Raw genomic sequence first — 21,812 nt, forward strand, 5'->3', positions numbered from 1 at the left:
TGGAACTGTGGGTAAGCAAGCATTTGGTACTTGTTGCCTTGCATTGGGTAAGATGGGAAAGTTACAATGGGGAACTTGGAACAATTTCAATCCCTTCATGGTTTTTCTGAGAATATCAGCAAACTATGAACTATTAAACCTTCCCACTACTTCCTTTTCCTCCAATCTCAAAAAAGAAAGGGTGCTAGAAATGCTATGTGTAGAGCAAGCCTATTATTTGCTGTCTACACTGGTATGTGCTTCAATTATGCAGGAACGACAGGTGTAATCTGAGCCTGTCCTGTTCAGACTTGGGACATGTGGTCACTCAGCTATAGGATTCTCCAAATCAATGTTGGAGAGATCTATTTTTTTTAACCAGAACATTCTTGATTGTCACATCTTACAAAAATGACTCTGCTCTCAGGGCACTTCAGGTCAGAGAAGCTGGGGATAGTGGGGTTTTCCAGAGCATTAGCAGGGAGTGTAGAGAATAAAGGATGATATTTCTAGGAACTCAGAACAGGGTGTTACTGTTTTGTAAAGTGTTGAAGAGGAATCGGCTCTGGGCATAGAGTCTGTAGTCAGACAATGCCACCTTTCTTGAATCCACTAGGAAGAGTTAATTATTCTACTCTTGTTCTGCTGAAGCACAGAGCTTACATATCTTATATCATCCACACTCAACACATGCTACTGTAGTTGTCTGATAATGGGTCTCTGTCTTCCTATGACTGGGCTCCTTGACCTCAGAGGTGAGTCTAACTCAGCTTGGTGTCTCCATCACCCCCAGCATAGGGCCAGCTCCATCACTGGCACCGGATAACTACCTTCTGAGGGAGTAGATGGAAGATGATTCAGCAGATAGTTCTGAAAGTCTGTGGCTCTTTATGTGTCTTGACTGGATATGTGGGTTTCTTGCTGCATGTATAGTGAAAGGACGGTAAGAGGTGCTGATTTTAATTTTCCATATCTTTCTCCACTCAGCATCTTTGGGGCCTACAGCATGGATGTGATTACTGGCACATCATTTGGAGTGAACATCGACTCTCTCAACAATCCACAAGACCCCTTTGTGGAGAGCACTAAGAAGTTCCTAAAATTTGGTTTCCTAGATCCATTATTTCTCTCAATAAGTATGTGGGCTATTATTTCTTTCTCTCTTTTTAAAAATAACTGCTTTCTTGACATATAATTCACATATCATATAATTCATCCACTTAAAAGGTACAATTCCATTGTTTTTAAGATAATCAAAAATATGTATGACCATTACTATTGTAAACTAAAATGTTTTTGTCAATCTAGAGCCCTCACACACTTTAGCTGTCAGCACCCCACCACAAACCCCATTGCCCTAAGCATCCAATAATCAACTTTCTGCCTCTATAGATTTGCCTATTCTGGACACTTCATAGAAATAATATCATTGCTTTTTCTCTGTTGTTTTTTATTCTCTATTTCATGAGTTTATTTTAGTCTGTTATTTTCTTTCTTTTGCTGGCTTTAGGTTTCATTTGCTCTTCTTCTTTTAGTGTTTTGTGGTGTAAATAATTATAATCAATTTGAGATATTTTCTTCTTTTAAATTTAGATATTACAGCTATAAATTTCCCTCTGAGCACTGGTTTGGCTACATCCTGTGTTTTGGTACATCATGCCTTCTTTTTGTTCATCTCAAAACAATTTCTTGTTGCCCTTTTGATTTCTGCTTTGACTCACTGGTCACTTAAAACTGTATTGTTTAACTTCCACAAATGTATGAGTTTCCCAAATTTCTTTCCCTTATTGATTTCTAGTTTTATTCCATGGAAGTTGATGTATATATGCTGTGTTACTTCCATCTTGACTATCATTTCCTGAACAGCATGATTAAGTTAAGCAGCAGATTATGGTCTACATTAATCCAAAAACTCTAGTCCAATAGATAAAGGCTAAGAGGTCAGGGAATTTAATTCTATTCCTTTGGTCACTCCAAAGACGCAGAAGGTGCCATTGATCTCACTGCTGTAGTGGTGTTTCCTATGTATAGACCTGCCCTTGCTCAGTCACCGGCCTGAAAGAAGGGCAAACATGATAAAAGGAATGGGTTCCAGTTCAGAATCATGATGTTCTTATTCTTATTACTGGTAGAGAAAATTATAATTGCTCCAGGTAAAGTTTGCATTTTCAATATGATTTCCTTTTGTTTGTTTTGTTTTTCCCACAGTACTCTTTCCATTCCTTACCCCAGTTTTTGAAGCATTAAATGTCTCTCTGTTTCCAAATGATACCATAAATTTTTTAAGTAAATCTGTAAACAGAATGAAGAAAAGTCGCCTCAACGACAAACAAAAGGTAAAATCTGATGGTGGTTAAATGACGATGTTTAGGTTTTGATAAATTTAGATTTTATACACATGATAGAGCATGTATCTGTATTTTTAAAAATAAAGACAGAGAACTTATGTTTAGAACAAGAGAAGTCATTTGGTAGAAATAAAGAAGGAGATTGGGGAAGGAGATGAGAATGAGTCAGAGAGATAGCATTTAAAACTTGAAATCAGGCACAACAATTAGTATGTCATGATATAAACAGTATTGAGATAAAATTTTACCACTTTTCTTCCCTTCAATAAATTGTCAAAGGATAAAGTTTCCTGTTTGAAAATATATTTTACTGGTATTGTGCTTTCCTCATATCACAGATTGGTAAAGAATCATTTTAAGTCCAAGACTCTTATTTTACATATTCTGCAATTAAAGGTCCTATGAGGCTACCTGCCGACTGCTGACATGTAGTGTGTGGTAAATGTGAGTGTTTCACAGCCTGGAGTGAACAGGGGTCTTCTCTGAGAATTGAGGTTGCAAGGCTGGCTAACTCAGCTTCGCCTTCACGAGCCCTAGAGGCCAGCCGAAGGATGTCTGCAGGTCAGGGAGACAGGACCAGGTAACCCAGCTGTCACTGAAGATTATATAGAGTTTGAGAATGTTGGAATATTTGAAAATGCTCCCCCAAAAAAGCTGCTGATGAGTTCTGGGAATGTCAGGAGATTAATCTATACGGACACTGCTGAAGAAAAAGGTAGGAGAATAAAAGATCCAGTACTTCTTCCTGGGTAAGCAGTTATGACCAGAGATGGAACCGGCAACTCTTTGGCCAGAAAGCTGTATCCAAAAGACAGAGAAGATGAGAAACAGGGAGGGCAAAGGCGAAAAAGCAATTGGACATGATAGCTAGATTTGTTTCAGGAAAACATCCTGCTTTCCAAGGATTTAGATGAATGTTTTTGTTCACTGGTGACTCAGATAACACGTCTTCAAGAAGCCATAGGGAGGTTGAGGGAGGGAAGTCAAGAAGGGAGGTTGAGGACTGCACTTTTGATTTACTTCTGACTTCACGAGTCACTTTCTGCCAAAGAAATCTCTCCTTTTGCTTCTAGCACCGACTAGATTTCCTTCAGCTGATGACTGACTCCCAGAATTCGAAAGAAACTGAGTCCCACAAAGGTAACCAAGGAGTGCTTCTGAGGGCTACTGGCGGGGACACTAAGAGGGAGGGCCTTGTTCTGAAAATGTGCAGGAAGTATTCCAGGAAGATGAGAATTTTTGCCACATAGCAGAACAACACACATTTAGATGTTATAAATGGTAGCTGGAGGCACTTTCCAGAAGCCCACAGGTATAGCCATGTTCCAGGCTGAAAGGGCAACCCTAAGCAAACCTAGAATGCTTGGAGGACAGTCAGTGGTTTGTGGATCACCTACATGAGATCAAATGCCAGTTCTCAGCCTCCTCCAGATCCACCAAGTGAGAACCTCTACTTGGAAATTTACATCAAACATACCGATCAGGAGGCACACTATCCCAGTAAGGGTGATTTTAACTGGCAGTACTTGAAAGTGTGTTCGCAAAGTTAATCTACTGCAAAGTTTTATTTTTCCCTTTGAAATGCATAAGTAACTAATGGGGGACACCTCTGATACCATGTAAATCTACTTCAATCTTCAATCTTGTATCTACTAGTTTTATGACCCATGGATGGTTTTGACCAAAACCATTATTACTAAGACAGTGCCAAAATGATAACCATGGTCAATTTCAAGCTACCAAGATTTGGCAACCATCTCACAAAATTTTTGAATATTTAACAATTGGTTCTAGAGAGCAGGACTCAGCAGACTCCAGTATACCACTTTAAACATGTCCATGTCTACATCTACTTCTGTCTGTCTATCTATCTGTCAATCATCTATCTGCCTATAATTTATCAATTAATCATCTATCTATCTCAACAAAACTTGCTGTGATAAAGAAAATAGTCTATCGTTTCACTGTTTCATATAGAAATCACTAGACACATATGGCTATTGAGTACTGGACATGTGGCCAATGCCACTGAAGAACAATTTTTAAGAGTATTTAATTTTAATTGAATAAAATTTGAATTTAAATAGCCACATGTGGATAGTGGCTACCAGATTGGACAGCAGAGCTCCCAACTTTAAAATTACAGTTCAATTTCAACTCAGTATAATGGGGTTCAATGTAACTGAATAAAATAATTGGATGGTTGAATTTACCCACAGCAGCATACAGAAATATTCACTGATAAATCAGAACTCTGTAGACCTTTATCACACTCATTTTATATTGTGTTTGGTTGTGAGTTACATGATTGCTGCAGGCACCATATTTATTTCTGTGCTCCAGGTCTCTAAAGGTCCTAATCCAGTCCTGACCAAACAGACTAGTGATGGACCATCGTGAGCTTCTCTCAGGAGAAATATCAAGAGGGAGGCCAACCTGTAATCATAAGAACTTCTGCTATTTTAATGCCATTCATCAGACTACAGTCAATCACCACGCTTCTGGCTTTTTGTCTATCTCTGCTGTCTTGTACATCCTGAGATAGTCCATTCTGAGAACTGTACCCTAGATCTTGTATTGCCTGATGCCTGTCAAAGATGTAATCCATGCTGCTTAAGTGAGGTTGTGCACACAAATCACCATATCTCCTGCAAGTTTGGATTTTGATTCAGTAGTTCGATGGTGGGGTTTGAGATTCTGCATTTCTAATAAGCTCCCAGATGCGGCTGGTGCTGCTGGTCCATGAAACACACTTTGAGTAGCAAGAGGTGATCTGTAGCTCAGTATTGGTCCTTTAAGTTCCCTCAGACATATACAGAGAAAAGGTCCTAAATATTGCAAATTCTCTCAAAGTTTGTCAAGCTATATTGGAATTCTCACAAAGTTTGTCAAGCTCTATTGTAGAAAATCAAATTTTTCTTGGGGAAAAGCCTACCCCATATTTACTTACAGATAAAGTACTTTTAGGATCATTCAAGGCACACACCTATAACACTGAGTATGTAAGACAGAAATGCTCTCTCTGGAAATTACAGCAGTGCTGGTGCTGGGATGCCATGATGAGGAGTGTATGGCCCACAATCATGTAGACCTTGGGAAAACCTGGATTAAAATGATTTTGCGTCATCCTGGCCCTGTGTAAGATACATATCAGAATGAAAACCACTCCCAGTGTGACTCTGAATTGCTTTTCCATTTTTTCTTCTTGGGATTGGAGAGCTTCACTTAGATTTCATCTAAGCTGTGATGTTGTACGTTGACCTGATTTACCTAAAATGTCTTTCCTCTCCTTTCAGCTCTGTCTGATCTGGAGCTCGCAGCCCAGTCAATAATCTTCATTTTTGCTGGCTATGAAACCACCAGCAGTGTTCTTTCCTTCACTTTATATGAACTGGCCACTCACCATGATGTCCGGCAGAAACTGCAAAAGGAGATTGATGCAGTTTTGCCCAATAAGGCGAGGGGATGACCCCTGGAGATGAAGGGAAGAGGTGAAGCCTTAGCAAAAATGCCTCCTCACCACTCCCCAGGAGAATTTTTATAAAAAGCATAATCACTGATTCTTTCACTGACATAATGTAGGAAGCCTCTGAGGAGAAAAACAAAGGGAGAAACATAGAGAATGGTTGCTGCTGGCAGAAGCATAAGATCTTTGTACAATATTGCTGGCCCTGGTTCATCTGTTTTCTGTTATCACAATAATGCTAAGTAAAAAAAAAAAAAAAGTGTAGCGAGAAGATGGCCAAATAGGAACAGCTCCAGTCTACAGCTCCCAGTGTGAGCGACACAGAAGACGAATGATTTCTGCATTTCCAACTGAGGTACCGGGTGCATCTCAATGGGGATTGTTGGAGAGTGGGTGCAGGACAGTGGGTGCAGTGCACCCAGCCTGAGCCAAAGCAGGGCGAGGCATCACCTCACCTGGGAAGTGCAAGGGGTCAGGGAATTCCCTTTCCTAGGGGTGACGGACAGCACCTGGAAAATCGGGTCACTCCCACCCTAATACTGCGCTTTTCTGATGGTCTTAGCAAACGGCACACCAGGAGATTATATATCCCGCGCATGGCTCGGAGGGTCCTACGCCCATGGAGCCTCGCTCATTGCTAGCACAGCAGTCTGAGATCGAACTGCAAGGCAGCAGTGAGGCTGGGAGAGGGGCGCCCGCCATTGCTAAGGCTTGAGTAGGTAAACAAAGCTGCCAGGAAGCTCAAACTGGGTGAAGCCCACCGCAGCTCAAGGAGGTCTGCCTGCCTCTGTAGACTCCACCTCTAGGGGTAGAGCATAGCCAACCAAAAGGCAGCAGAAACCTCTGCAGACTTAAATGTCCCTGTCTGACAGCTTTGAAGAGAGTAGCGGTTCTCCCAGCACACAGCTGGAGATCTGAGAACAGACAGACTGCCTCCTCAAGTGGGTCCCTGACCCCCAAGCAGCCTAACTGGGAGGCACCCCCCAGTAGGGGCAGACTGACACCTCACACGGTCAGGTACTCCTCTGAGACAAAACTTCCAGAGGAATGATCAGGCAGCAGCATTTGCGGGTCACCAATATCCGCTGTTCTGCAGCCTCCACTCCTGATACCCAGGCAAACAGGGTCTGGAGTGGACCTCCGGCAAACTCCAACAGACCTGCAGCTGAGGATCCTGACTGTTAGAAGGAAAACTAACAAACAGAAAGGACATCCACACCAAAACCCATCTGTACATCACCATCATCAAAGACCAAAGGTAGATAAAACTACAAAGATGGGGAAAAAACAGCAGAAAAACTGAAAAATCTAAAAATCAGAACACCTCTCCTCCTCCAAAGGAACGCAGCTCCGCACTAGCGATGGAACAAAGCCGGATGTAGAATGACTTTGAAGAGTTGAGAGAAGAAGGCTTCAGACGATCAAACTACTCCGAGCTAAAGGAGGAAGTTTGAACCCATGGCAAAGAAGTTAAAAACCTTGAAAAAAGATTAGACAAATGGCTAACTAGAATAACCAATGCAGAGAAGTCCTTGAAGGACCTGATGGAGCTGAAGACCATGGCACGACAACTACGTGATGAATGCACAAGCCTCAGTAGCCAATTCAATCAACTGGAAGAAAGGGTATCAGTGATGGAAGATCAAATGAATGAAATGAAGTGAGAAGAGAAGTTTAGAAGAAAAAGAATAAAAAGAAAAGAACAAAGCCTCCAAGAAATATGGGACTATGTGAAAAGACCAAATCTACATCTGATTGGTGTACCTGAAAGTGACGGGGAGAATAGAACGAAGTTGGAAAACATTCTGCAGGATATTATCCAGGAGAACTTCCCCAATCTAGCAAAGCAGGCCAACATTCAAATTCAGGAAATACAGAGAACGCCACAAAGATACTCCTCGAGAAGAGCAACTCCAAGACACATAATTGTCAGATTCACCAAAGTTGAAATGAAGGAAAAAATGTTAAGGGCAGCCAGAGAGAAAGGTCGGGTTACCCACAAACACAAACCCATCAGACTAACAGTGGATCTCTCGGCAGAAACTCTACAAGCCAGCAGAGAGTGGGGGCCAATATTCAACATTCTTAAAGAAAAGAATTTTCAACCCAGAATTTCATTTCCAGCCAAACTAAGCTTCATAAGTGAAGGAGAAATAAAATACTTTACAGACAAGCAAATGCTGAGAGATTTTGTCACCACCAGGCCTGCCCTAAAAGAGCTCCTGAAGGAAGCACTAAACATGGAAAGGAACAACTGGTACCAGCCACTGCAAAAACATGCCAAATTGTAAAGACCATCGAGGCTAAGGAGAAACTGCATCAACTAACGAGCAAAATAACCAGCTAACATCATAATGACAGGATCAAATTCACATATAAAAATATTACCCTTAAATGTAAATGGGCTAAATGCTCCAATTAAAAGACACAGACTGGCAAACTGGATAGAGTCAAGACCCATCAGTGTGCTGTATTCAGGAAACCCATCTCACGTGCAAAGTAACACATAGGCTCAAAATAAAGGGATGGAGGAAGATCTACCAAGCAAATGGAAAACAAAAAAAGGCAGGGGTTGGAAATCCTAGTCTCTGATAAAACAGACTTTAAACCAACAAAGATCAAAAGAGACAAAGAAGGCCATTACATAATGGTAAAGGGATCAATTCAACAAGAAGAGCTAACTATCCTAAATATATATGCACCCAATACAGGAGCACCCAGATTCATAAAGCAAGTCTTTAGAGACTTACAAAGAGAGTTAGACTCCCACACAATAATAATGGGAGACTTTAACACCCCACTGTCAACACTAGACAGATCAACAGGACAGAAAGTTAAGAAGGATATCCAGGAATTGAACTCAGCTCTGCACCAAGTGGACATAATAGACATCTACAGAACTCTCCACCCCAAATCAACAGAATATACATTCTTTTCAGCACCACACCACACCTATTCCAAAATTGACCACATAGTTGGAAGTAAAGCACTCCTCAGCAAATGTAAAAGAACAGACATTATAACAAACTGTCTCTCAGACCGCAGTGCAATCAAACTAGAACTCAGGATTAAGAAACTCACTCAAAACCGCTCAACTACATGGAAACTGAACAACCTGCTCCTGAATGACTACTGGGTACATAACGAAATGAAGGCAGAAATAAAGATGTTCTTTGAAACCAACAAGAACAAAGACACAACATACCAGAATCTCTGGGACACATTCAAAGCAGTGTGTAGAGGGAAATTTATAGCACTAAATGCCTACAAGAGAAAGCAGGAAAGATCTAACATTGACACCCTAACATCACAATGAAAAGAACTAGAGAAGCAGGAGCAAACACATTCAAAAGATAGCAGAAGGCAAGAAATAACTAAGATCAGAGCAGAACTGAAGGAAACAGAGACACAAAAAAACCCTTCAAAAAAATCAATGAATCCAGGAGCTGGTTTTTTGAAAAGATCAACAAAATTGATAGAATGTTAGCAAGACTAATAAAGAAGAAAAGAGAGAAGAATCAAATAGACGCAATAAAAATGATAAAGGGGATATCACCACCCATCCCACAGAAATACAAACTACCATCAGAGAATACTATAAACACCTCTATGCAAATAAACTAGAAAATCTAGAAGAAATGGATAAATTCCTCGACACATACACTCTCCCAAGACTAAACCAGGAAGAAGTTGAATCTCTGAATAGACCAATAACAGGTTCTGAAATTGAGGCAATAATTAATAGCTTACCAACCAAAAAGTCCAGGACCAGATGGATTCACAGCCGAAGTCTACCAGAGGTACAAGGAGGACCTGGTACCATTCTTTCTGAAACTATTCCAATCAATAGAAAAAGATGGAATCCTCCCTAACTCATTTTATGAGGCCAGTATCATCCTGATACCAAAGCCTGGCAGAGACACAACCAAAAAAGAGAATTTTAGACCAATATCCCTGATGAACATTGATACAAAAATCCTCAATAAAATACTGGCAAAACAAATCCAGCAGCACATCAAAAAGCTTATCCGCCATGATCAAGTGGGCTTCATCCCTGGGATGCAAGACTGGTTCAACATACGCAAATCAATAAACATAATCCAGCATATAAACAGAACCAATGACAAAAACCACATAATTATCTCAATAGATGCAGAAAAGGCCTTTGACAAAATTCAACAGCCCTTCATGCTAAAAACTCTGAATAAATTAGGTATTGATGGAACGTATCTCAAAATAATAAGAGCTATTTATGACAAACCCACAGCCAATATCATACTGAATGGACAGAAACTGGAAGCATTCCCTTTGAAAACTGGCACAAGACAGGGATGCCCTCTCTCACCACTCCTATTCAACATAGTGTTGGAAGTTCTGGCCAGGGCAATCAGGCAAGAGAAAGAAATAAAGGGTATTCAATTAGGAAAAGAGGAAGTCAAATTGTCCCTGTTTGCAGATGACATGATTGTATATCTAGAAAACCCCATCGTCTCAGCCCAAAATCTCCTTAAGCTGATAAGCAACTTCAGCAAAGTATCAGGATACAAAATCAATGTGCAAAAATCACAAGCATTCTTATACACCAATAACAGACAAACAGAGAGCCAAATCATGAGTGAACTCCCATTCACAATTGCTTCAAAGACAATAAAATACCTAGGAATTCAACTTACAAGGGATGTGAAGGACCTCTTCAAGAAGAATTACAAACCACTGCTCAATGAAATAAAAGAGGATACAAACAAATGGAACAACATTCCATGCTCATGGGTAGGAAGAATCAATATCATGAAAATGGCCATACTGCCCAAGGTAATTTATAGATTCAGTGCCATTGCCATCAAGCTACCAATGACTTTCTTCACAGAATTGGAAAAAACTACTTTAAAGTTCATATGGAACCAAAAAAGAGCCCGCATTGCCAAGTCAATCCTAAGCCAAAAGAACAAAGCCGGAAGCATCACGCTACCTGACTTCAAACTATACTACAAGGCTACAGTAACTAAAACAGCATGGTACTGGTACTAAAACAGCATGGTACTGGTACCAAAACAGAGATATTGATCAATGGAACAGAACAGAGCCCTGAGAAAGAATGCCACATATCTACAACCATCTGATCTTTGACAAACCTGACAAAAACAAGCAATGGGGAAAGGATTCCCTATTTAATAAATGGTGCTGGGAAAACTGTAGAAAGCTGAAACTGGATCCCTTCCTTACAGCTTATACAAAAATTAATTCAAGATGGATTAAAGACTTACATGTTAGACCTAAAACCATAAAAACCCTAGAAGAAAACCTAGGCAATATCATTCAGTACAGAGGCATGGGCAAGGACTTCATGTCTAAAACACCAAAAGCAATGGCAACAAAAGCCAAAATTGACAAATGGGATCTACTGAAACTAAAGAGCTTCTGCACAGCAAAAGAAACTACCATCAGAGTGAACAGGCAACCTACAGAATGGGAGAAAATTTTTGCAACCTACTCATCTGACAAAGGGCTAATATCCAGAATCTACAATGATCTCAAACAAATTTACAAGAAAAAAACAAACAACCCCATCAACAAGTGGGGGAAGGATATGAACAGACACTTCTCAAAAGACATTTATGCAGCCAACAGACACATGAAAAAATGTTCATCATCACTGGCCATCAAAGAAATGCAAATCAAAACTACAATGAGATACCATCTCACGCCAGTTAGAATGGCGATCATTAAAAAGTCAGGAAACAACAGGTGCTGGAGAGGATGTGGAGAAAACAGGAACACTTTTACACTGTTGGTGGGACTGTAAACTAGTTCAACCACTGTGGAAGTCAGTGTGGCGATTCCTCAGGGATCTAGAGCTAGAAATACCATTTGACCCAGCCATCCCATTACTGGGTATATACCCAAAGGATTATAAATCATGCTGCTATAAAGACACATGCACACTTATGTTTATTGCAGCACTATTCACAATAGCAAAGACTTGGAACCAACCCAAATGTCCAATAATGATAGACTGGATTAAGAAAATGTGGCACGTATACACCATGGCATGCTACGCAGCCATAAAAAATGATGAGTTCATGTCCTTTGTAGAGACATGGATGAAGCTGGAAACCATCATTCTCAGCAAACTATGGCAAGGACAAAAAACCAAACACTGTATGTTCTCACTCGTAGGTAGGAATTGAACAATGAGAACACATGGACACAGGAAGGGGAATATCACACACTGGGGCCTGTTGTGGGGTAGGAGGAGTGGGGAGGGATAGCACTAGGAGATATACCGAATGTTAAATGATGAGTTAATGGGTGCAGCACACCAACATGGCACATGTATACATATGTAACAAACCTGCACGTTGTGCACATGTACCCTAAAACTTAAAGTATAAAAAAAAATCCAAAAACCTCAGTGGCATCTAATGGGAAGCATTTATTGCTCACAAGACTGGATAGTGAGTTCTGCTGATACTGACTGGACTCACTCTGGTCTGGCTATGGTCTGAGGTAGCCTGGCCCTGGGGGCGTGATGGAGGCTGACTCAGCTCTCCCCACACCTGTCTCATGTTCCAGTCAGGTAGCCACTGGCCAAGAAGCCAAGCTAGGAACCAGGGTATCTGAATCCTGAGCTAAACTCTAACCCTCTACAATACTGCCTCCCAAATATAACACCAAGTGCTAGGTACATATCATCCACAGTTTTCAGACTTCTGCCCAAACTGGGATTCTTTTTAGTGTGAAGAGACCTGGCCTGTGGGGCTGACCCTGGTGTGGCTGTGAGGCAGACACAAAGGGACATTTACATCCAGTCCTGAAGATTACAGTCCAGCCCTGAAGCAACAACTAGGAAACTGTTCCAAAAGGAGGGGATGGGGCTGAGTGTGGGGTTCTATTCTCTTCATAACTTTAACTAGAACTCAAATTGTGTACCTTGGTAGCATCCAATCATAAATTTATTTTGTCGTATTTGTGATAGAAAGGAACAAGTTTATCCACAAATTATTTATTTATTTATTTATTTATTTATTTGAGACAGGGTCTGACTCTACGACCCAAGCTGGAGGGCAGTGGTGCAATCTCAGCTCACTGCAAACTCTGCCTCCCAGGCTCAAACCATCCTCCCGCCTCTGTCTCCTGAGTAGCTGGAACTACAGGCACACGCCACCACACCCAGCTAGTTTTTGTATTTTTTGTAGAGATGGGTTTTCACCATGTTGCCCAAGCTGGTCTCAAACTCCTCAAAAGAGTTACCAAGCAGGACTCTGCAACCAATAATCCTTGTGTGAAGAGGATATTTGCTCTTTTCCCTGTTTTTCTTTCTTGGTACAGATGTGTGACCTCTTTTTGAAAGGTGATAGTGACTTTGGTGTATTTTATTTGGTGGTAATGGTCATAGCCCCATTAATCACATTTCTTCCCATGAGAAAGAAAAACCACTACATGGTCATGCTAAGGATTTCAGTCCCTGGGATGAGGATGGTCTTGAATATCTCCTACATTCATAACTCCTCCACACATCTCAGTAGGTCACTGAGCACATCAATGGACATGCCAGTTATTAAAATACTTCACGAATACTATGATCATTTACCAGTATGAGTTATTCTCTGGAGCTTCTAATACTTCAATAGTACTGCATGGACTCAGTTGAGAGTTAATTCAAAATCTCAAATTATCCAATTCTGTTTCTTTCCTTCCAGGCACCACCTACCTATGATGCCGTGGTACAGATAGAGTACCTTGACATGGTGGTGAATGAAACACTCAGATTATTCCCAGTTGCTATTAGACTTGAGAGGACCTGCAAGAAAGATGTTGAAATCAATGGGGTATTCATTCCCAAAGGGTCAATGGTGGTGATTCCAACTTATGCTCTTCACCATGACCCAAAGTACTGGACAGAGCCTGAGGAGTTCCGCCCTGAAAGGTACAAGTCTCCAGGGAAATGGAGCTCACCCTGACCCAGGCTGGTTCAAGCATAGTCTGCCTCTCTTAATCTACATGACAATCGTGTGGTTGTACAATCATTTGCTTGTAAGTCTTTTTATCACAAAAAAAGTGATAATTATCAAACTTTACAAACCACAGACTAGAAAAAACGAAACTACATCCATCCACAGTCCCAGCACAAGACGAAGATCATCAATTATGTCCCTGTGGGCATTTTTCTATGCCTATATAGATTTTTAAAAATTAGAATGGTATCACTTTTTATTTGGTTTGAATTGCTGCTTACTTGATTTAACAGGAAACTATCCACTGACCTATATTACTATAAATATACATATATATGTATATATATATATAAATATATATATGTATATATTGCATATGCCATAAACCATTTAACCATGATGTTATTTCAGGTGTATAGGCTTTTTATTCCTTTCTGTTTTTTCTATGCTGTGCCCTTTAGCTCTCTGAATTTAACAGCAACTTTAAAACATGCTTCCACATTCCATTTGCTTTCAACGTTACTTGCTATTTCCTCTGTAGTAATTATAAGAGTGCAGGCTGAGGTCCTGAGAACTCCTCATCCCTAACGGTTTAAGCCACTTCACTGAAGACACAAGACAGCACAGGTCCTCCTGGTCCTATCTGTGGCTGCAGTCCTGTGCCAGCTCCCTTATACTCTCAGTAGACATCTCACACACTCCTCCTTGGAGGTGTCTTGAGCATGCTCTTCTGGGAATTCAGGGACAAGGTCAGGCCTTAGGCATAGTTCGCACTCTGGATATAGTTGGTGTTTTCCCATTACTGTATTATTAAGCAAAATTTAGAATGAAATTTTTAGGGTACTGGCTGGTGATTTAGGATGCTTGGGATCTAGACTTTCATTAGCCCCTACCCGCAAGTTTGCTGATGGGAGGAACCTTGTCTTGTTGGTCATGGTGTCCCTAGTGCTAGCATGGAGTCTGTACATAATACTTGTTCACAGAGTAAGTCAGAGCTGACCAAGTTCTCTGTTTTTTGGAGTAGAGGACTTCTATGTTTCCTGCAAGCTCAGCACTTCCACCTCCTGTGGCTGCACTAATACGAAATCAGAGACCACTCGCTGTACTTCACTTTGAATCACTCAGTCACCAAAAAGATAGTGCTTGCCATGTGTCAGGAACTTGGCCAGGCAGGGAGAAATTCATATGATTTATATAAATCCATAAATCCATATGATTTACATAAATCCATAAATTCATGTGATATATATGTATATGTGTGTGTATATATATATTAGAGAATGTCTGACATATACACAAGTATATGGTACAGACACCAGCCTATAGAATAGTTTTCCTGCATCTCCATATATCTATCACTGGTTCCAACAGCCATCAATCCATGTTAGCTGCCCCATCCAAATGCCACCACCACCCTCCTCCTGACTATCATGTTATTTTGAAGCAATAGCCTGTAAATATTTCAGAATGCTCTCCAAAATATAAAGACTCCTGTAAAAACATATGACAACAATGCCATTATTACTTTCCTCGAATCAACATTTTTTCCTTACTATAATCAAATATTTAGAAATCAAATTTGAATAAAACATGGGTCAATCTTCAAAGAATTTATAGCCTAATGGAACAGATCAAGGAAAGCAGTGATGACACTACAGTAGGGTAGCATCATATGCCCATGTAACTTATGCGACTTAAACTATCCTGTAAGGGTGTGGGGGAGAAAGAGAGGAAGAGATGGAGAGAAGAACAAGGAAGAGAAGGAGGAGGAGAAGGAGGCAGAGGAGAAGGTGGACGGGGAAGGTAGAGAGGAGGAGGAGGGGAATTAGAAAAAAAGAGATGACAGGAGAAGGAAAGGGAAAAATAACAACTTGAAATAGCACAAGACATTTTCTCCTTCTCCTTTCTCAATGAGCATGTGACCAACGTAAGTGTGAGTTGAGGCAGGAATCCACTTTTCCATCCATCAGTCTTATCACTTATGTGCCTTTTATAGTGTGAACACATCACCACCCTGAATATAATTTTAGTGTTTAGAGATAAATATTATTTGCAACAATATTCATCTCATCTCAAGAAACGCTCCTATAGGGTATGGAGAATTGAAAGTACCTGTAGGTTATGATGATTATAACGAAATAACCAAAGCAGGATTTCAATGACCAGCCCACAAAAGTATCCTGTGTACTACTGGTTGGGAGGTGGAGGGAGGTTGTTCTTAAGTAAGAACCCCTAACATGTAACTCTGTGGTTTTTATGTTTCATTAACTATTTAATCTACCAATATGGAACTAGGTTCAATAAGAAGAAGGACAGCATAGATCCTTACATATACACACCCTTTGGAACTGGACCCAGAAACTGCATTGGCATGAGGTTTGCTCTCATGAACATGAAACTTGCTCTAATCAGAGTCCTTCAGAACTTCTCCTTCAAACCTTGTAAAGAAACACAGGTCAGTACACTTTCTGTATGTTTTATTAAGAATTTTTTTAACTGAAGGGTATATATTTTTTAAAAGAATATGCATGTTTATCTTTTAATAATTCATTCTATGGGCCAAAGAACCTATTTGGATCCATCTTTGATCATTAAGGATGCTTCAGTTCTGGACTTCAAAACCTGTAGCATTAAGAACATCATGTAAAGTCCACGCAGATTAGCATGACATGATTATGTGTAGTCTCTTTGAACCTGAGTAAGTTTAAACTCAGTTTCAAGTCAATTGGAAAGAAGAAGTGTTTTGCACAATCATGAAGTGCAATGATTACCTGGCTGTGACTTAAATGGTGTTCTCCATCACCAGAATCTGCAGAAGCTCTCTCATGACAGTGGTTCTCAACCACTAGCTGTATATTGGAATCACCAGGGAGCTTTAAAAATTCATGATGCCTGTGACATCTCAGAAATTCTAAACTAATTAACCCAGAGCGTGACTAGGTTCTGTCATGCTGTCAGGTGAACCCCTGATTAGTTCTCACGTGAAGCCAAGGTGGAGAATGACTAATTTCAGGCATTTCTGGTGGATATGAAGGACTACCATAGAGCAGGGCTATCCTTACTCCTTGACCTTATGTTCCAGGTGATACATTTAAAGAAAGATTTAGAATCTTTTCTCTGAAGAAGTTAAAGAACAGATGTCATTGATTCATATTAAGCAATAGCCTATAAGTCTTATTTCCAGGACCAGTGCATTTAATATGCAACTCTACCCCTTAAGTACACTTTGTGCTTGGGAGAGGAGGAGGATGGAGATGGTTGCCATCTTATCTATGGCTTCAGGGCAGCTGTGTAGCTTTCCTATGTGTGTATTCAGGCAGGGGGCTCAGCCCTGACAGAAAGTGGGCCTCTGGCACACCTGGGACAGGGAAGATATTCCCTGGCAAGCTCTCAGGCATCTCAGGCTGGCACTTCTTTGTATCCATGGCAACTTGCTTTCCCCTCACTGAACTGAGATCAGAATGTTACTCTGTTGGTGGCTCCCCCAGCAGTGAAGGGGTGACTCAGTGACAATAGTGCTAGAAGTATGAGTCAAAACACTGTACAACTTGAGAAATTCCCCGTTTGCACTACGCTTGGAAGCCAAGAGGAGATGTTAAAAAGAAAAGAATAATTCTTTCTGAAGACATTTCCCATCATTGCACTTGATGGGTTCAACTGGGAAGGGTTACTAGACTCTGGAAGTTGAAAACTGCCCACATAATTAAACTGCACAACAGCTACTCAGGATTACCTTGCAAGTTTTAACCTATAAAAATTTAACTTTATATAGCACTTCCAAAATAGTTTGCCATAATACCTACTAATCTGGATTTAATTTTTAAAACTCATCCTTTTTACTTAAGATTTAAATTAAAAAAAAACACAAGTCCACAAGAATTTGTCTCAGGCCTGGCACAGAGTCGGTGGTCCATAAATATTTTGTTAAACGATGGATGGTGAGTGCTTTTACTATCCAGTATTTACCCAGCTTATAGATTAAGTATGAAGAATTCAAGATACATGGTGTTGAGTCGTTTTTATATGCTTGCAAAGCATTTTTGTCGTATTTTTTCTACTTTGCTTCCATCTTTTCTTCTTTCACTTCATTTATTAATTCTCCATATGCTTGTTTAACTATTGTAGATCCCCTTGAAATTAGACACACAAGGACTTCTTCAACCAGAAAAACCCATTGTTCTAAAGGTGGATTCAAGAGATGGAACCCTAAGTGGAGAGTGAGTTATTCTAAGGACTTCTACTTTGGTCTTCAAGAAAGCTGTGCCCCAGAACACCAGAGATTTCAACTTAGTCAATAAAACCCTGAAATAAAGACGGGCTTAATCTAATGTACTGCATGAGTAGTTGGTGATTTTGTACATTCATTGAGCTCTCCCAGAGTCTGTGTAGAGTGTTGTGCATTATGTAGTATAAAGGAGGTGACCAGGTAAGTGACAGATAGGTAGACTCAGCTTCTCTGCTTCTCATAGGACTACCTCTACCCACCTCTAGTTAGCATTATCAACTCCTCCTGAGCTCTCATCAGAGAATAAATATTTCTCAACAATTTGATCCATAACTTTTAAGAAAAATAAGAATTATCATGATGACTCTAATAGTGACATTTATATCACGTTTTATTTGTAATATTCTATAATAAGTTTTATATTAAGCGAAGTGATAAAATCCCCTTTACAAAAATATTATCTGATGCTGTCCTGCACACTAAAGAGAAATCTATAGAACTGAATGACTGAAAACCAGCAAATAAACATTTTTTATCATTGTAATCACTGTTGGTGTGGGGCCTTTGTCAGAATTCCAATTTGATTATTAACATAGGTGAGAGTTAATCTGCTGTGACTTTGCCCATTGTTTGGAGAGAATATTCATAGTTTCATTCTGCCTTCTTTGAAGAACATATTTTTTGTAACACTCAACGAAGCACTTATCATATTATTAGTTATGATTTATTATTTTTACCACATCTCCCCTGACATTTCTGGAACACAGGAAACATGTTTTCTTATACGTCTTGCATTCCATCTTCACCTCCCAATTGTCTTAATGCAATGAACACTGAATAAAAAATGGTCAATTGGTCAGTTGATTGGGCAGCATGTCTAAAAGCACTATTCATTTTCCTTTTTTATTCTTTCCTCTTCCCTCCTTTTCTGAATACTAAAGCCATTAGGTGGGTTACAGCCATGTGGTAGCCACACATTAAGGTGGACGAGAGAGTCATGGTGGCTCCAAGTCAGATTCCAAGTGTGCTGGGGAAGGCGTCCACATGGAGGGGCAGCCTGACCTGGAAGCGGGAGCCCAAGCAATCAGAGAAGGGGTCCACACAGAGGTGTGGCCTTCAAGAGCAGCCAGAGCCTAAATAGGGCCTGGAGAACCCACGTGAGGTGAGGAGGGTGTCCATGAGTGGGAAGGGATGGGTGAGAGTTGGCTACATAGAAGGGATTGATCACATAAGTAAATAAAGTATACTGGAAGCTAGGTGTGTCACTTTTGCCGAAAAGAGTCATAGATTCAGAAAGGGAGAAAGCTAGCATTAATCCTATGGTGTTAGATTGGAATGGATGTATCAGTGTACATTCATACTTTTCTAGATAGATAGATGGATAGATAGACAGATGATAGATAGATAATAGTTGATAGATAATTAGATAGATGTAAATATATGTGTTTGTATGTGTGAGCATGTGTGTGTGTGTGTGTGTGTGTATAAAACATATATTCCCTACTTCTCTCCACTGATAGGGCTAGATAATAATGACATTTCAATAGCAATGAGTATACTTAGTGCCTAGATCTTGGCTTATGAATATCATTTTCCACTGAAGGGAACCAGAGCTCGTTAGAGAAATAGCTGATGCCAGGGCTAGGACTAAAAATGTTCAAGATGAGCCCAGGATACTTTTTGTGCCAGGAAGTAAGAAAACGCTCAAATGGTTTCTAAATGGTATTTGGAAATGATTTCTAAATGATATTTCCATATGGCTTCCAAATGATATTTTAAAAACCTAAAGACTCCACCAAAGAACTATTAGAACTGATAAACAAATTCAGTAAATTTGCAGGATACAAAATCAACGTACAAAATTGGTAGCACTTCTATATGCCAGCAAGGAACAATCTGAAATAAAATCAATAGCCACAAATAAAATTAAATACCTAGGAATTAACTTAATCAAAGAAGTGAAAGATCTGTACAATGAAAACTATAAAACACTATGAAAGAAATTGAAGAGGACACAAAAACAGAAAGATATTCCATGTTTATATATTTCAAGAATCAATATTGTTAAAAATGTCCACAATACCCAAAGCAATATATGGATTCAATGCAATCCCTGTCAAAATACCAATGACATTCTTCACAGAAATATTTTTTTAATCCTAAAATTTGTATGGATTCACAAAAGACCAAGAATAGCCAAAGCTAACATCAGCAAAAAGAACAAAACTGGAGGAAACACATTTACCTGACTTCAAAGTATACTACAGAGCTATAGTAACCAAAACAGCCTGGTACTGGTATAAAAACAGACACATAGACCAGTGGAACAGAATAGAGACCCCAGAAACAAATCTACACATCTACAGTGAACTCATTTTTAACAAAGGTGCCAAGAACACAGACTGGGGAAAAGAAATGCAAACTATACATCCAACAAAGGTCTAACAGCCAACATCTATAAAGAACTTAAATTTACAAGAAAAAAACATTAAAAAATGGGCAATGGACATGAACAGACATTTTTCAAAAGAAGACATACATGTGGATGACAACCATATAAAAAAAAAAGGTTAACATCACTGATTACTAGAGAAGTGCAAATCAAAACCACAATAAGATACCATCTAACACCAGTCAGAATGGCTATTAATAAAGAGTCAAAAAATAACAGGTGTTGGCAAGGTTGTGGAGAAAAATAAACACTTATACACTGTCGGTGGGAGTGTGAATTAGTTCAACCATTATGGAAAATAGTGTGGCAATCCCTCAAAGATCTAAAGACAGAAATACCACTTGGCCCAGCAATCCCATTACTGGGTATATATCCAGAGGAATATAAATCATAAAGACACATGCACACATATGTTCACTGCAGTACTACTCACAATAGCAAAGATATGAAATTAACCTAAACACCCATCAATTACGGACTGAATAAAGAAAATGTGGTACATATAAACCATGGGATACTATGCAGCCATAAAAAGGAATGAGATCAGCTGAGCATAGTGGCTCATGCCTGTAATCCCAGCACTTTCAGACGCCGAGGTGGGCAGATAACGAGGTCAGATCATCGAGACTATCCTGGCCAACATGGTGAAACCCCATATCTACTAAAAATACAAAAATTAGCTGCATGTGGTGGCACGCACCTGTAATCTCAGCTACTCGGGAGGCTGAGGCATGAGAATCGCTTGAACCCAGGAGGCGGAGGTTGCAGTGAGCCAAGATCACGCCATTGCCCTCCAGCCTGGCAACAGAGTGAGACCATCCCCACATTCTGAAGTGAACCTAGCTCTGGGGCCAGGCTTGATCGTCCTCCTCAAAGCCGTCCTGCTCCTGCTGGGTGGGCTTCTGTGGCTCTGGGCACTTGCATCAGGAGTGTCTGCAGTGAAGGTCTCATGTCTGACCCTCCTGACCTCCTGAGCTGACCTCAACCTGTCCCACTATGTGTTCTCTTTTTTTCAAAAAAAGAAAGGTCTGTTACATACATGGAAAGGAAAGAAAGGAGACCAGATCTGGCATTGCTTTTCTGTGAGTGAAGAACATGCAGGAAATCGGCTATCATAATCCCTAGGAATGTGCTTCTCCACTCATTGACTTGGGAAAGGAAACAAATGAAGAAAGGCCTCATAAAAATGAGTTCACGTGAGAGGAGTTATATGCAGTTTCCTATCAATTACAGTAATAGGCTGCAAAGGGCGTGGCGGAGGAAAAAGAATTACTCAGAGGGTCCCAACAACTGCCTTCTAGTCCAAGTCCCTCTCATTTACCAAAGACACCATGCTTTTAGTCCCCCTCATGCTGTTCAGGCAGCCCAACTTGCCCATTTCTATCTA

The 21,812-nt window shown here is 40.1% G+C and overlaps 2 protein-coding genes across 4 annotated transcripts in view; one reads left to right on the top strand and one right to left on the bottom strand.

The window, feature by feature from the left end:
- Nucleotides 1-18,061, top strand: part of LOC101147010 (cytochrome P450 3A5) — a 31,904-nt gene extending 13,843 nt beyond the window's left edge. Inside the window, exons 7-13 of the mRNA XM_019030928.4 lie at nucleotides 967-1,115; nucleotides 2,188-2,315; nucleotides 3,401-3,467; nucleotides 5,624-5,784; nucleotides 13,494-13,720; nucleotides 16,044-16,203; nucleotides 17,874-18,061. Of these exons, the coding sequence (XP_018886473.1) occupies nucleotides 967-1,115; nucleotides 2,188-2,315; nucleotides 3,401-3,467; nucleotides 5,624-5,784; nucleotides 13,494-13,720; nucleotides 16,044-16,203; nucleotides 17,874-17,969 (988 nt within the window). The 3' untranslated portion in view covers nucleotides 17,970-18,061. The remainder of the gene's footprint in view (nucleotides 1-966; nucleotides 1,116-2,187; nucleotides 2,316-3,400; nucleotides 3,468-5,623; nucleotides 5,785-13,493; nucleotides 13,721-16,043; nucleotides 16,204-17,873) is intronic.
- ZSCAN25 (zinc finger and SCAN domain containing 25) overlaps nucleotides 1-21,812 on the bottom strand; it is a 54,729-nt gene that overhangs the window by 4,671 nt on the left and 28,246 nt on the right. The window contains exon 8 of one of the 3 annotated variants that reach the window (XM_055393124.2): nucleotides 14,133-18,806. The exons of the other annotated variants lie outside the window; for them this stretch is intronic. Within the exon in view, the coding sequence (XP_055249099.1) occupies nucleotides 18,754-18,806 (53 nt within the window). The 3' untranslated portion in view covers nucleotides 14,133-18,753. Of the gene's footprint in view, nucleotides 1-14,132; nucleotides 18,807-21,812 lie in introns of those variants that run through there. 3 annotated transcript variants of the gene reach the window in all.

This window comes from Gorilla gorilla, chromosome 6 (assembly GCF_029281585.2).
Source record: "Gorilla gorilla gorilla isolate KB3781 chromosome 6, NHGRI_mGorGor1-v2.1_pri, whole genome shotgun sequence".
Taxonomy (NCBI): domain Eukaryota; kingdom Metazoa; phylum Chordata; class Mammalia; order Primates; family Hominidae; genus Gorilla; species Gorilla gorilla.